The sequence below is a fragment of the Carassius carassius genome, chromosome 28 (assembly GCF_963082965.1).
Source record: "Carassius carassius chromosome 28, fCarCar2.1, whole genome shotgun sequence".
In the NCBI taxonomy this organism is placed as follows: domain Eukaryota; kingdom Metazoa; phylum Chordata; class Actinopteri; order Cypriniformes; family Cyprinidae; genus Carassius; species Carassius carassius.
The window spans coordinates 7,734,197-7,748,847 of record NC_081782.1 but is presented as its reverse complement, the minus strand read 5'-3'; the positions used below and the strand labels follow the sequence as shown (position 1 = coordinate 7,748,847).

The following is a 14,651-nucleotide window of genomic DNA, read 5'->3' as shown; positions in this document are numbered from 1 at the left end:
GGCAATCGATATATCAGGCTGTTTTTACCCTGGGAGCTTCTAATGGCAAGAGCTCTTGGAGCTCTGGTAACATTATATGTCTAACAGGGGCGGGGGAAGAGAAAACCAGGAGCTTGAGTCTCAATGTGATGCTACACTCGGCAATAAATCCAAGTGGCAACAAAGCGGGCAGATAGCATATAACAGATACAAGCGAAAAAATAAAAATAAATCCAAACGTTCAATGCAACCAAGTAAAGGACGTCTGAAATCTTCAAAAGGAGAAGAGAACAGCAGGATGCATCCTGAGTGCCACAGCGTCTGCAGGACGCCACCTTTGTCAGGACAAACTAAGAGCAAATGTACAGATCGACTCTTGAGTCGGGAGGTTAGCGGTATGGACTTCATAAAGTCAGAGGTGCCATTCAACGACTAAAAGCTTCTGCCCCGCCGAGCTCTCCGACTGGCTGGATTCTGAGCAAGAGATGCTGAGGTAATGGCTTCCTTATGGACTCCCGGCGCAAGAGTGATGGGCTGACAGAAGGTATGTTAAATATCTCCCGCTCTGACTACAACATCGGGACCCTGACCCCTTTGAAAGTAAAGGCTTAACAAGGGACTCCGAAGGTCAGCGAGCTGTAATATGTCACTGGGATTTAAAGGGAAGAAAACTGCGCTGTGTTTACATGAGCTGGGGTTCCACTACTTTCAGTCCAAAGAGGAAAAGGTAGGAATAATTAATTTGTATTATATTTGATACACAAAATTCTAAGGCCTCTAAATTGCTGAAAAAGATTTCATACACAATCTACTATTGTACATGCCTTCTGACTTCTGATCGATAATTCATATTTTTTAATAAGAACATCTCTAACGATTTTTATAAATGTAAGAAAAACTTTCATATTGTGAACATTATTTATAAAATAGAGTTTTGATCATAAAACAAAGCATTTAAACATAATATAACTAAGACATACAGTACTATTGAGAGATATAGAGTTACAACTGATATTATATGCCTTTTTAATTTATTTACATATCCTCTCATTGATTTACACTACAAACTATTCAAATTTCAACTTACATTTTTGCCATAAAGGGTGACATGCACCCAATTTTATATTTGTCATCTCTGAATAAAACCTGGTGGTTTCTCCTCTTAAAATACAGTATGAGCTTTATATTTTTACTATATCATATTATATGAGTTCTAAAAGCCTCATGTATCAAATATGATACTCAAAATAAAAATTTTATTTATAAGTTAAATAAATGTATAAATAGTATACTGAAAATTACCCCATGATTTACTATATTATATTTTATAGGATATACTATAGGATATTTTCTTACAAAAATGCATTGATTTGCTTCAGGAGGCCTTCATTAACCCCTGTAGCTGTGTGGAGCACTTTTTATGATGTATGGATGCACTTTTCTGAGCTTTACAAAATCTATATAAAGCTGTCATTATGAAGAGCCAGGACCTATTTTAATATAACTTCAGTTGTATTCATCTGAAAGAACAAAGCCATATACACCTAGGATGGCTTGAGTGGATAATATCATTTTTGGGTAAACTATCCTTTTAATATCAAAGGCCGAGTCTGGATTTACATCACTTGAGGTTGGCTTTGAGAAATTAAGATTTTAATGAGCAAAGTCAGGTTTGTGTATTGCTTTCTGTCTTCCAGACAAATATTTAAGCAGCTTATTGTGACTTTTAACAATAGAAAATGTGTCATCCAGCCGGAAACAACATTAGAATGATAAACAAAAACATTAAAAAAAGAGATAACTCACCTGAGAGCACAACAGCATAACTAGCTCCACTACCGAGGTGCTCGACTTCATGCACACCAGACCTAGAGAAAAGAAAGAAGGCAGAAATGAATCATTCTTCTCCACCATATTCATAAACTCACACATAAAAACAAACCAAACCGTCCATTTGAGGCCGTCCATATGGCATCAGAAAAGTGTACTGAATGGTCTCAAAATACAACCATTTAATGTCACGCAATCATTCAGGCCAGTTCTGATGAGTTATGTTTTGAAGTTGAGACTGAATGTCTCTTGTCGTCAATGCATTACAGCTAACAGCTCGCAGGGTCACTAATAAGGTCTCTTGAGAGGTCAGAGGTCATGTGCTGCATGCCAGTGTGAGATCAAAAGCCAAGGCCATGGTCTCCCTTGCATACTTCCCAAACCTTGCTAGAATAAGGACGCCACTGATACAGACAGAATAACATATCTTCCAAAAATGTGAGGGCAGGAATTTTAATACAGACTTGAATATAGACACATCTTTTTTTCCTCATACAGGCACCATTCTCTTGAAATCAGATGATATTTCAGTAAAATATGCCGTTTTAAATGAAAAGCCTGTTGTTCATTGAATATAAAGGACAGTTGGTTAACCTCACTGATAAACAAGGTAATTGTAAATGACATGTGCAATTATTGCCAGACATATAAGACAAACTCAAACACACACACACACACACTCACATACGCACACCTGCATTAACATACAAACACATACATACATTAATGTTTTTTGACCAGTGTAGTGCTGTAGCACAAGATTGTAATTCAGCCCTCCATGATGCAATTCAATATAGAAGAAGACACACTTATGAGATGTGCAAGTAAAGCCAGTAGAGTGTAAGAAAGTTGTATGTATGGGACACTATTCTTGGCGTCACATCACGTCACATCACATGTGATTAAAAGTTTATACCCAAGCAGCGGTTTACTGTTAGCTAACATCCCATCATCAACCACCATCAAGTACACTAATCTCATTATGAAAACCACTCTGAACACCTTAGCAACCTCATATCTATGTCCTGGCAACCATCCCAGAATTGTGGCAGATCATTTTGCAAGTACTTAATTTCATATCAAAATAGTAATAGTTAATCCCAATAAATAAATCTTTATACATGCAATCTGTGGTAAAACGGTCCTATGAATTGAGCTTTACATTCAGCTCACTGAGGGCACCACTTGTCTCATTACCCACTTAAACATCCTTTCACCATGAGTGATCGCTCCTAAACCATTCAGTCCGTGAAGTTATGACCGTAATATTTCAGAGGCCAAGAGTTCAAGTCCCAACAATCTCTCTGTCTCATTTATGAGGGTGAGATGAGGACGTAAACACATCGATTCCCCACCGGGGATCCTCTCTTCAGTCAGGTGGCAGGCCTGACCTCTGGATCATGCTGCTGGACAAACTAAATGCATTCTATTTAAACAGCAAGTCACCGCACTTTCCAGTTAAGCCTCGCTGGTGTGAATGTGACATTGTCAGAGGGCCGAAGCAGCACTCAGCTTTCACAAGAAGTGCAGTGTTCCGCTCAGGGGCCTCGCACTCAAACTCCAAGTGTCGAGAGGCTGTTCGAGGGCGAGCGGGGCATAATTGCCCCCAGTGAACGAGTGTCTGGAGGGAGGCCGGGCAGGGGCTTGACCCCTAGTGCCGGGTCGAGCGATGGATGAAGGGTAATTATGGGTAAATAGGGCGCCTTTGCGCCAAGCGAACAGTATTTTAGCTGTGAGAGGTTGAGGAAGAGAGGAAAGGAAGGAATTGGGAAAACAGACATAATTTCTTCTGGTCATGGGATGGTGTTAACATACTGGACAAATGAATGTGGGGGTAAAGAGTCATCTATGAGGAAGTCGCTGTTATGTGTTCTGGATTGGGGTTCATTTGGGGAGGATCGCAAAAGCAATGCACAAGCACAGTCAATGGCATTTCAAGTTGGTTTTCAGAATTGGTTGGTCAGAGGGTGCACTAAAGGGATAGTTCACCCAAAAAGAAGAATACTACGGATATGCATTATTAATTCACCCTCATGTCACTGCAAACCTGCAGAAAACAAAATACATTTTAAAGAACCCTGGGTTTCAAATATCAGTGGACCCATTGACTTGTACTGCATCCCATACAGTATAAATATATTCTTGCCTATATTTAAATGTAAACAATATATCAAATATATTACAAAATGTATTTCATAGAGCATGTAAATGTATTTCTAGTCTTAAAAACATTTGGGGTAAATTGGGTAAGTTACACTAACGCACACATAGAATGTAAAAATATTATATATATATATATATATATATATATATATATATATATATATATACAAAATTATTTTAAATGAACAATAAATACATATTTTCTACTCATAAAACATATTTGGGATCAATTACATTATTATTTATTAATGCTATATGTTATATTTTGATTTTAAACATATATTATACAATGGCCAGAACATATGATGAAGTAACTAAAATAAGTAACAAAATTGTAACAAAAATTTATTTATGTACAGTATACTTGCTAATATTTACAATCGATTGCAACAATGGATTTTTTGAGACCATATTATGAGTTTTAAACTTTGGATAAAATAATTTCCTAATGCATAAATGTTAATGAATATTTATATTACATGCTATATATAATATTTTATTTTATGTTTCACAGAAAAAAAAGTCAAATAGGTTTGGAACAACATTAAATAATAATTAAACATTAAATAATAATGAAAACCACCAAGCACACTTTTGCAACCTCACAGCGATGCCCTAGTATCACCCCAAATTTGTTTAGGGAAATTAAATCTTACAAAACCATAGGGTCAAGGTTTGACAGGTTCAGCAAGGTCTAGTTCGCCCCTTATGGTAGAGTCTTCAACTACAACATCTGAGAGCAAAACACTGACTCAGTTGACTAGATCTCACGAGTAAGGTCATGAAATTGTCACCTTACTCCTGTTTTCAGCAGTCTACCAAAACTGTGATGCTTCCTAATGTGGACACGATTAAGTACGACCACAAAGTTTAAGACAGAAAACTGGCTGTTATAATTCATAAAAGCCAGAGCTTGAATCCAGGGCAGAATCTGTTTCTGAGTATTTCTCTCATGAAATGGCTGCCTGTGCTGTAGACACACATATTTTTAGCGTGCCGTAATGCGGGGCTTCATTAGTCGGAACAAACTGGCTTTGAGCGGTGAGGGGGACGTATACTATGAATTGGCACTGAGGCTGAAAGGTAAAAAAGCCACAAAACAGAGCCTGAAGTATGGGTTCCCATTCAAAGAGATGTTGCCTTGCCATGTGAGCCAAAATGCGTGAGAGAAAGCGTGTGTGAGTATGTGTGTGTGGCCCATCACAGCCAGCTAGAGAAGGGAAGTATACTCCAAAAAGAGTAGCTCAGATTTAGGAGAAAAAAGAGAAAACACAACCAATTAAAACAATAAGTAAATATAAAAATAATCTTCAAAGGTTTGGGTTCTTTTATGCTTACCAAAGCTGCATTGAATTGATCCAAAATATGGTAACATTTATTAATTTTATGAAAAGTTATTCCATTTTAAAATAATTGTTTGCTGTTTTAATATATTTTAAAATGTAATTTATTCCTGTGATGTAAAGCTGAATTTGCTGCATTCCTCCAGTCTTCAGTGTCATGTAATCCTTGAGAAATTATTTTAATACGCTGATTTGGTGGGGGAAATCTATATTTAATATATTTAATATATCTTAAAATTGTGTGTGCCTATACATACATATACACACAGTACATGTCCACACACATACACACAATTTAAAAAGAACATTACTCAGGCAAGAAGAACAAAATCAGTTAAATGTATCTAAAGGTTTGTGATAGTATGCACACAACATTATAAAACAAACTTGTGCATGGTTCAACCTACACTCTCCTGTACCAGCATGCCCATGTAATACACAAGTATGTGCAAAAGAGAAACAGATGGAGAGAGAGGGAGAAGAATTTAGCATCAGTACCTTCAATGAGCAACTCCTGACCATGACTGCCCAGCAGTGTACGAGAGAGGAACGGTGCAAAGTCCACAAAGATCTCCCTCAGTAATGGAGCCACCTTCTCCAGAGCTCGCTCCAGTTTAGTAGTGATACTGTGGGTAGACAAAGTAAATGCATTATAGAAGCTGAAAAAAAAAACTTAACCAGTAATACGGCACACTCATACACCAAACCATTGCCTAATAACCAGCGGCAGATAACTTCAGATTGAACATCCTGGGCTTCGACGACAAACACACAAACACAAACAAGTACAACGTCAGCTCGCAGAAAAGAAAAAGAACTACATGTTCCCTACAGGAGTCCAACCCCACTAGAAAACAAGCAATGGCCAATGCCATAAGCTGTTCTTGCAATAAGCTAAATAAATTGAGCAAAGAAACCTTACACAAACACCAAAACAGCTCAAAAAGACCAAACTTTACAGTCAATTTTTTACTGTAATTTTAAAAGTGTGAAAAAGTACAATACTTATACGGTATTAAATAAAGTTAAAAAATACATAAATAAAAAAAGATCAGACCTCATTTTATGAGTAATCCATGCAGAAATGTATTCCAAAGGTATTTTCAAAAACTCGGGGCCCAATTTAATATTTGTCTACAAAACTCATTTTAAGAATTTAAGCACCTAGCTTTTTTTATTTATTAATTTATTTATGTTTTATATTTTCAATCAAAATGGTTTTAAATCAAAAAGTTATTCAGGTATGAAGAATAAAATCAGTCAAATGTGTCTAAAGGTTTGTAACAGTATGTATTCATACTTTTTTGTTAGAATTTTGCAATAAAAAACAGTCCATTATTTTTTATATTGATTCAAAGTAAATTTTACACATATAAAATACAAGTAGCTACCAGTGTGGTACCAGCATATAGGTAGCACGTTTTTGTAACACTTTATTTTAAGGTGTCCTAGTTACACATTACATGTACTTACTATTATAATAACAGTAAACTATGCATAATTACATGCAAGTAACCCTAAGCCAAACCCTAACCATATAGTAAGTAAATTAATTAATATTACTCAGTACTTAAATGTATAATTACACTGTAACAAGGACACTTTTTTTTACAGTCCTGTTCCACGTGTACATATTTTGTAGTATTATAACATTTAAAATAACTGTATAATAACTAGCTTAATAACTAGTTAATAACTAGTTAAGTACACTGTAAGTACACTGTAAGTACATGTACTGCAAAATAAAGTCCAAACCATATTTACTATATTAGCATTAAAAAAATTGAGGATATCCAGTATTTTTAGGCGTGGTTACCACAATAATATCTTAAAACTGAGATACTGGGCAAAACTCCTAGGGATTTTGCAGCATAAGCATGCAAATTTCATCGGGTTTGCTTGTCTTGGTTGCAAGTCTGATGATAATTAGATCGCAAGCTTTGAAAATATTGCGTTTCCCTTTTGGTGTGCTGATTGTGAAAAATTCAACACTAACGGCTATTGTGAGTCATGAAAGTAAGTGTGGAAAATAAGTGGGGGGGGGGATAAAAAACAAGAAAAACTAATGAGACACAGGCAGGCAGCGACAGCGAAACCCATCTCTTGTCTCTCGGAGTGCGGGTTAGGCATCACAGCCTCTGCATCCAGACAGTTTCATCATTGACTTCACACTCCCAGTAAGTGCTGTCGGTTACCGCTGCCATGGCAACTGATTTGCGATTCCTGGCACAGCAGAGGAGCCACAAAGAGTGTGTATATGTGTGTGTGTGTGTGTGTGTGTGTGTGTGTGTGTGAGGTGTAGAGGCCCCCAGAGAGGACAAGAGAAAGAGAGCTGCATGCGCACACACAGCCTTTCTCCTGTGTAGTCAGACGGTGGCGTGTCTGTGAGATGTCTGTCACAAAGCATTAGACGGGGTGAAAGGATGGAGCCAAGGTCAGCACGGTTTCCATACACTCCCCAAAACACCTACGCGTACTGATTTCTCTGCATTAGCGCTCGTGCAGCCCCCTCTGACAGCTCAAACACCCGCGGTGGCCAGTGAGAGAGAAGACAGGTGATATGTAAGGTGTGGGGTGTCTTGTTTGTCACAACCACAACAATATAAAAAAGTAAAATGATTGTCGGCCATTGCCCTAAACAAAGAAAAGACACAATGTCTGTAAACATGAAAAAACAAGGCTGAGTTCTGACCCCCTCTTGTGGCAGGGATAAATACTTCCCACTCACACACAATTAAATAAAGCAATACGCCATTTAAGGGTGTGTTTTTACCATATTAAGGGGGGATTGTGAAAAATAATATACACTGATTTCTGAATGATCATGTGCCACTGAAGAAAATGCTGCTGAAAATGCACCTATGCCATCATTTTAAAATAGAAAAAATAGAAAACAATTATATTTCATCAAATACATGCAGCCTTAGTGAGCATTAGAGACTTTGCAAAAACATTTAAAAATGTGTAATTATTCTAAAGGAATAATCACTATAATAATTTCATATTATTGCTATTTTTAAAATGGTGGCTATAGTATTATAAGTCACTAGCATTCAATAAATAATTAAATGCATTATTACTAATTTAACAACTAATCTGCCAGGAAATACGGACTACAAATAAGTGCTAATAAGTTGCGCTATTATGTACCTTTGTGTCAATTATTTAGCCATCAAAACATGAAAAAAACATCTTTCCAGTGTAACAAACTTAAAAAAGGATTTGCTAAAAACACGCAGTGGGTAATTAAAGCTGAAAATGCGCAGACAGTTATTTTTGTGACTCACCTTATTGAATGGCTATACATTTGTAAGATAATTCTGTTTCGATCTGTAAATTTATGGGAGGAGAGTATGTAAATGAATCACGCAACGTGATTTACTAAGATTTGCAGTAGTCACTTCATTGGTATTTGCGGCATTATTTAACAGCCAAAAAAACCTGTCTTAAAGCAGGCGGTTATTTGCGCAGCTCTTGGTAGATTGCGCTGGTCATTATGGAAATGAGATGTTAATTAATCTGTCTGTGTTCTTTAATGTGCACCTTGTCAGTAAATCATTTGCCCCGTTTAGTAAATCTGGCCCTAAGAGGATAACACTTTACAATAAATTTGAATTTGGTTACATTAGTTAACTACGTTAGTTAATTAAAGCATTCTAAAGCATTTATCAATCTTAGTTAATGCTGATTCCAACATTTACTAATACATTATTAAAGTTGTAGCTATTAACATAGTAAATGGACCTGAGCTGACATGGACTTACAATGAACAGTTTTATTGTTATTAACTAACGTTAACAAAAGTTAATAGCATATAAACTGTACTAAATGTACTGTTCATTGTGTGTTAATGTATTAAATATTAATTGCGTTAAAATTTACAACAGGATTTATTAAGTCTCTTAATCAAAAATACATCACATAATATATATATATATATATATGTTTTTTAAGTTTCTTATGCTCACCCAGGCTGCAGTTATTTGATCAAAAATACATCACAAATATAACAAACAAATAAACAATCATCAAAAATAGGGGAAAATATAATGAAAAATTACATATTCATTATTGGTCAATGTATAATCAGTAAAAAAAAGAAAAAAAAAATAGTAAAATAATATTGTGCATCCCTAAGCTTAAAACAGACCAGTCCATGCTCACAGCCTTATTTTCATAAAATTACACATAAAATTCCATAAGGTGTTATATTTCGCAACATCTTTAAACACAGCTCATCCAACCATCCCATTTCAAAATAAACATCATGCTGAATTTCTACCCAGCTGTCTGTCTTAGACCTCAACACACATCCTGGGACTCTGACTGACCTCATGTTCTCCATGGTGTCCTCAGGCATAGGGGCCACCGTCTGAACCTCAGGCAGATTCTTGCTGGTGGCTCCATTCGTAAAGCTGGAGGAAGAGGGAGTGGATGCATCCGTGGCTCCTGTGACACAAAAAGAAATCACAGGTTAGAAAAATCAACTAAATTAAGACTAAATGAAGTTTTCTGTTTAAAAGCTGACTGTAGAGGGAAATACAAATCAATTATAATTTTGTAAAATAAATATTTCTAAATAAATAAATATTTCTCTCACAGCTTCTTAGACATCGAAAACAACCCCCGATGCAGTTCTGCCCCACCAACTGTCAACTAAACCTTCGGTTGCACTAAAATCAAATATTCTTTCTGGTTTTTCATCAGGTAACAACATAACTTCAGAGGCACAAACTTTGTGAAACATCCCCATTACTCTGGCCTCCCCCTGAGAAAGTGAAGCACCATCTTACATTCCTCTTATTTCTCTCTCTGTCAAAGCCACAGAGTCCACAGCGCCTTGTTCAGCAGGAAGCTTCTGATAGATACATCACAGCAATGGACTGTCATCCTGTGAAACCACAAGCTGTCACAAGACATCTGAGGATGGGAAATCTATTACGCAGCCATCAATGATGAGTGTCCACCCATAAGCAAATACACCAAGATGAGGGGGAACGTCAAGAGGGGCATTCTAATGGATTTCCCTGGAAGCTCAGCTTGGCCTGATTCAACCTCAATCCAAATCAACGTCCCTTGTGCATTCTAAACAGATCTCAATCAGGTTTATGATGGACAAAAGGAACTAAAAGCCTCTCTTAAGGAAAATGTGATACATTTTTCTGTTCTCAAAATATACTGTATTGTGGTGTCAGTCTGTTTTTTTTCTTTTTTGAAAGAAATTAGTACCTTTAGGCAAGGACACATTAATCTGGTCAAAAGTGAAAATACAGGTGTGTAAAATGTTACAAAAGACTCCTATTTCAAATAAATGGTAATCTTTTGAAATTCCTATTCATCAAAGAATCTTGAAAAAAAAATTATCACGGTTTCCACAAAAATAATAAACAACATCGGTTTTCAACATTGAGAATAACAGTAAACAATAATAATTATAAAATAAATATTAATTTGAATAATAATAAGGTTTTTAAGCACCAAATCAACCCATTGCAATTATGTCTGAAGGATCATGTGACACTGAAGACTGGAGTAATGATGCTGGAAATTCAGCTTTTCATCACAGGAATAAATTATATTTTAAAATATACTAAAATAGAAAAACATTATTTTGAATTGTAATATTATTTCCCAATTTTACTGTTTTTTTTAATTAAATGAATGTAAGGTATTATATAAAGGTATGTTTGAAAATTTGTAAAAATGTAATGTAATGTAAAAAATTTGTTTCCTATATAAATCTATAATATTTAAATATACATATTGCATCATTTGTACAATAAAATGGTTTTTGTCATTGCATGCAATACAATGCATACAATTAATTTTGTAGTACATAGCGACAAACATAGGGAAGCAAAAGTCTTATTTTACCTTGGGTGTCCTTATTGAACCATATTAAATCATAAATATAATATCACAAAAAAGTACTATAAGCAGGTTGCTTAAAGCTGAAGTACCAAAAATTGGCTTTCAATTCCCAATACACTGAAAATAATGAAATAATCAAATGGGGAGTATTACTATTCCAGATATTTTCAGTGAATCCCACATAATCAAATATTATATTTCCAGGCCTGAATGTCCTGCCTATTGCAATAAACACATACACACACACACAATAAGGTATAAGCCTATATAACAGCTCCAGTCTCAAGAGCAACATCTATAGTGTTCATAGTGTTTACCCTGTGGGGGATGCATGAAATGTAACTTCCTTATAGTCTCCTAACAGCCTTGAAATTTCACAAAGATCCTATTTTCACGTGTAGTTTGAAAAAGCAAACACATAGTGAGGGGGGCCCTCTAGTGGACAAACCGCTCGATGCCACCAAATCTAATTTCCTGAGTTTGAATAATTTTAGGAATGACTTCTTTAATTATTCTAGGAATAGCAGAGCAGATCGTGCATTTCAGTGGAAATTCACTTAAGCACTAGCACATTCAAATTAACGTCTCATTAACGACACAGAGAGCGGTTGTGACCATTATATCTACTTTGAGGGAGAAAGTCTGTCCTTATAAAGTTACCATAATTAACAACATTCCAAAAGAGGTTAAGTAAGGTTGTATCGAGGCATGATAAGTCAGAGTAATGATTACCTGTAGTGTTTATCATACTCTTGGGCGTAGCGGATGAAGCGGCAGCGAAGATGTTGGGGGTGCTAGCAGAGGTCAGGGTGCTGCTGGAGCCAGAGCTGCCCACCGTGTTCACTGTCAGGCCCGAGAGAGGCTTCTTGGCCTGTACCACCACACTCCTGTGAGAGAGAGTTCACAGTCTTTAACTAAATGTACCTTAGATTTGATGCAGCTGGCGAACTGTTCTTGTAACCTGGCAGGGCGGCTGTGTAAACACATGACCAAAGAGCTAGGATTTTACCCAGCACTTCCCGGAAGGGACGGCAAGTGAACCACAAAAGCTTCCAGATTCCGCATAAGCAGAAAGAAACAAATCTAACAAAGCAAAATTAAACAATACATACAGATGATTGCTTGTGAAATCAGTTGATTAAGCTGCAGAGAGACGGACGGCTGTTTTCCACGGCCCAGTAAGGCTGGATGAAAGTGGATGGATTGAGCGGTCGCAGTGGCAAGGGAAAGACAAGCAGACAAAGTAAACATCCTGCTCTCCTGCCGGCCCGAGCTTGCCTTGTGACTGTTCAGACTGAGAACTCAGGACAAACAAACAGTAAAATCAAAAGCAGTGACTGCTGGGTTTTGGGTATGTTTCTCTTTTCTGCTGTTTGTCCTCAACTTAATGTCAAACTCGGAGTGATATTCATCAGGAGATACTTTCCAGGTGCGCTGCGGAAATTTGGTGTTGATATAGCAGTGCAAATTCGAGGTTCTCACCTAAGAAAATCTTGTGTTTAATTCATTCTATGCAGTACATTTTCACGGCCCCATTATATCTCACTATATTGGATTAAATATGAAAAATACATTAAAAATAAAAAAATATATAAAATAAAAAAATGTATATATTATTTATTGTTTTACATAAATATTATTTAGCTTTAATCACTGTGTAACAAATTACCTAATCTCAGTAAATCAATCAATCAAACTATTTATCCATCCATCCATCCATCCATCAGTTTTTTCCACTTTATTTATTTATTTATTTTTAAATTTATATAAACTTGCTAGGCAAGTGACAATTCTGTGGAAAAATGGCAATGAATCTAATCAATTCTATAAAGTGTTGTGATATTAAATGGTTTGCAGCACTGCAAAACATTTTATTCCATTAGCTAAAGTTTGAAAAAGGGAGAATTTTTTTTAATAAAGTGGGGATAAAAAAGGGTAGGATAAAAACAAAAAGAAAATATCAATAAACAAAATTATCAGAAAAAAGGAACGTCATAAGACAACACCCTCATCTAAAAACATCCTTAGTGGCTGTTTATTTCCATCTTGTTCTGTTTTTTAACCTTTATAATCACGGTAAAATGAATTTAATGCTTGAACAAGACAAGATCATATGTCTGAAAGTGTAGAACATCATTTATAGAAATACTTAAACATAAGTATATTCATTTTAAAATAAATGTACAGGAAGTACTTCAAAAAAAGCCTCCTGTTGCTGGAGAAAACAGGTCACAGTCACAAAACCAGCAATCATCTTGTCATCCTTCTTCGATCCTCTCAACACTGGCCAGCTGCAGTCTCTGGAAAGCTTATTAAAGAAACAGTCTCTAAATATAGCTAGTAAACAAATTAAACCATTAGAAAGGGCCTAAATATACTAATCAACTTAATTACGCCTTCAAGAAACTCTCCTTAGCTTTTATTTTCCAGGTTATTTATAGATGTAGAAAGAAATCACATGGTTTCCAGAGGCAACAGTCTAACAAGCTAAAAAAAAGGGCTGGAGAGGAACAGGATCACGAGTTTGTATTAAACTCTTGACCTTGCCGATAATCTCCTGCATGTCTTTACAGACATTCTGGAGCTTCGCAGATGTACGGAAAACCACCTTAGCCTGATAGCAAAAGAGCAGGAGAGGATTAGTTTGATATTATACACATGACAGAGTCAAGTGGAGGATGGATGATATTTTGTTGGGGTTTATATTGGTCTGGTTTCTTTATCACGACTTGATGTGGTTCGAGATGATGGCTGATACAGAGATCTGCATGTTTTGTGTGATGTAGCGCAGAGCTGGTTCTAATGTCGCCTGCTAAGCCTCCTGATGCCGCACGATATGACCTCAGACACTGTACAGAGAGAGGATGGAGCCTTTAGAACACTTGTCTGGAGACTGCCACTCATCCCCACGGCACACTCTCTTTAACACGCTGGCGTGACAGGAAGCAAAAACATTCTGTGACACGTGCTTCCCCTTGAGCACTACAAACAGAGAATAACAGACCCTGAATATTATACATGTGTGCCTTTATGTGCTATGAGGAGTTATTCTAGTATAATAAAAAATAAATCTATTTTAATATTTGTATTTTTACTTATTTTTTTTATTCCTGTGACAGCAAAACAGCCATTATTTCAGTTTTCAGTGTCACATGATCCTTCAGAAATCGTTTTAATATGCTGATTTGGCATTTGAGAAACATTTACTATCATCAAAGTTGAAAATGTGCTTAATATTTTTGTGGAAAATGTTTGAGACATTTTAATCAGGATTCAATGATAATTAGAAAGCTTAAAACAACAGCATTAATTTGATATTTAAATCTGCTGTAACATAATAAATGTTTTGCTGTAAAAAAAAATCGTTTTCTCTATTATACTTTTATAAAAAAAAACTAATAAAACCAATAAATATAAATAAATAAAATATAAGAAATAAATAAATAAAAACTAATAAACAAACAA

At 35.9% G+C, this 14,651-nt stretch overlaps 1 protein-coding gene across 13 annotated transcripts in view; it reads right to left on the bottom strand.

The window, feature by feature from the left end:
- LOC132107837 (neurobeachin-like) overlaps positions 1-14,651 on the bottom strand; it is a 275,916-nt gene that overhangs the window by 125,179 nt on the left and 136,086 nt on the right. For 11 of the 13 annotated variants that reach the window (XM_059514113.1, XM_059514115.1, XM_059514114.1 and 8 more), the window contains exons 30-33: positions 11,919-12,073; positions 9,647-9,764; positions 5,814-5,941; positions 1,786-1,847 (exon numbers count right to left, since the gene is read on the bottom strand). In XM_059514113.1, coding sequence (XP_059370096.1) covers positions 1,786-1,847; positions 5,814-5,941; positions 9,647-9,764; positions 11,919-12,073 — 463 coding nt within the window. Of the gene's footprint in view, positions 1-1,785; positions 1,848-5,813; positions 5,942-6,036; positions 6,100-9,646; positions 9,784-11,918; positions 12,074-14,651 lie in introns of those variants that run through there. The other 2 variants (XM_059514122.1, XM_059514123.1) reach the window with 2 other exon arrangements.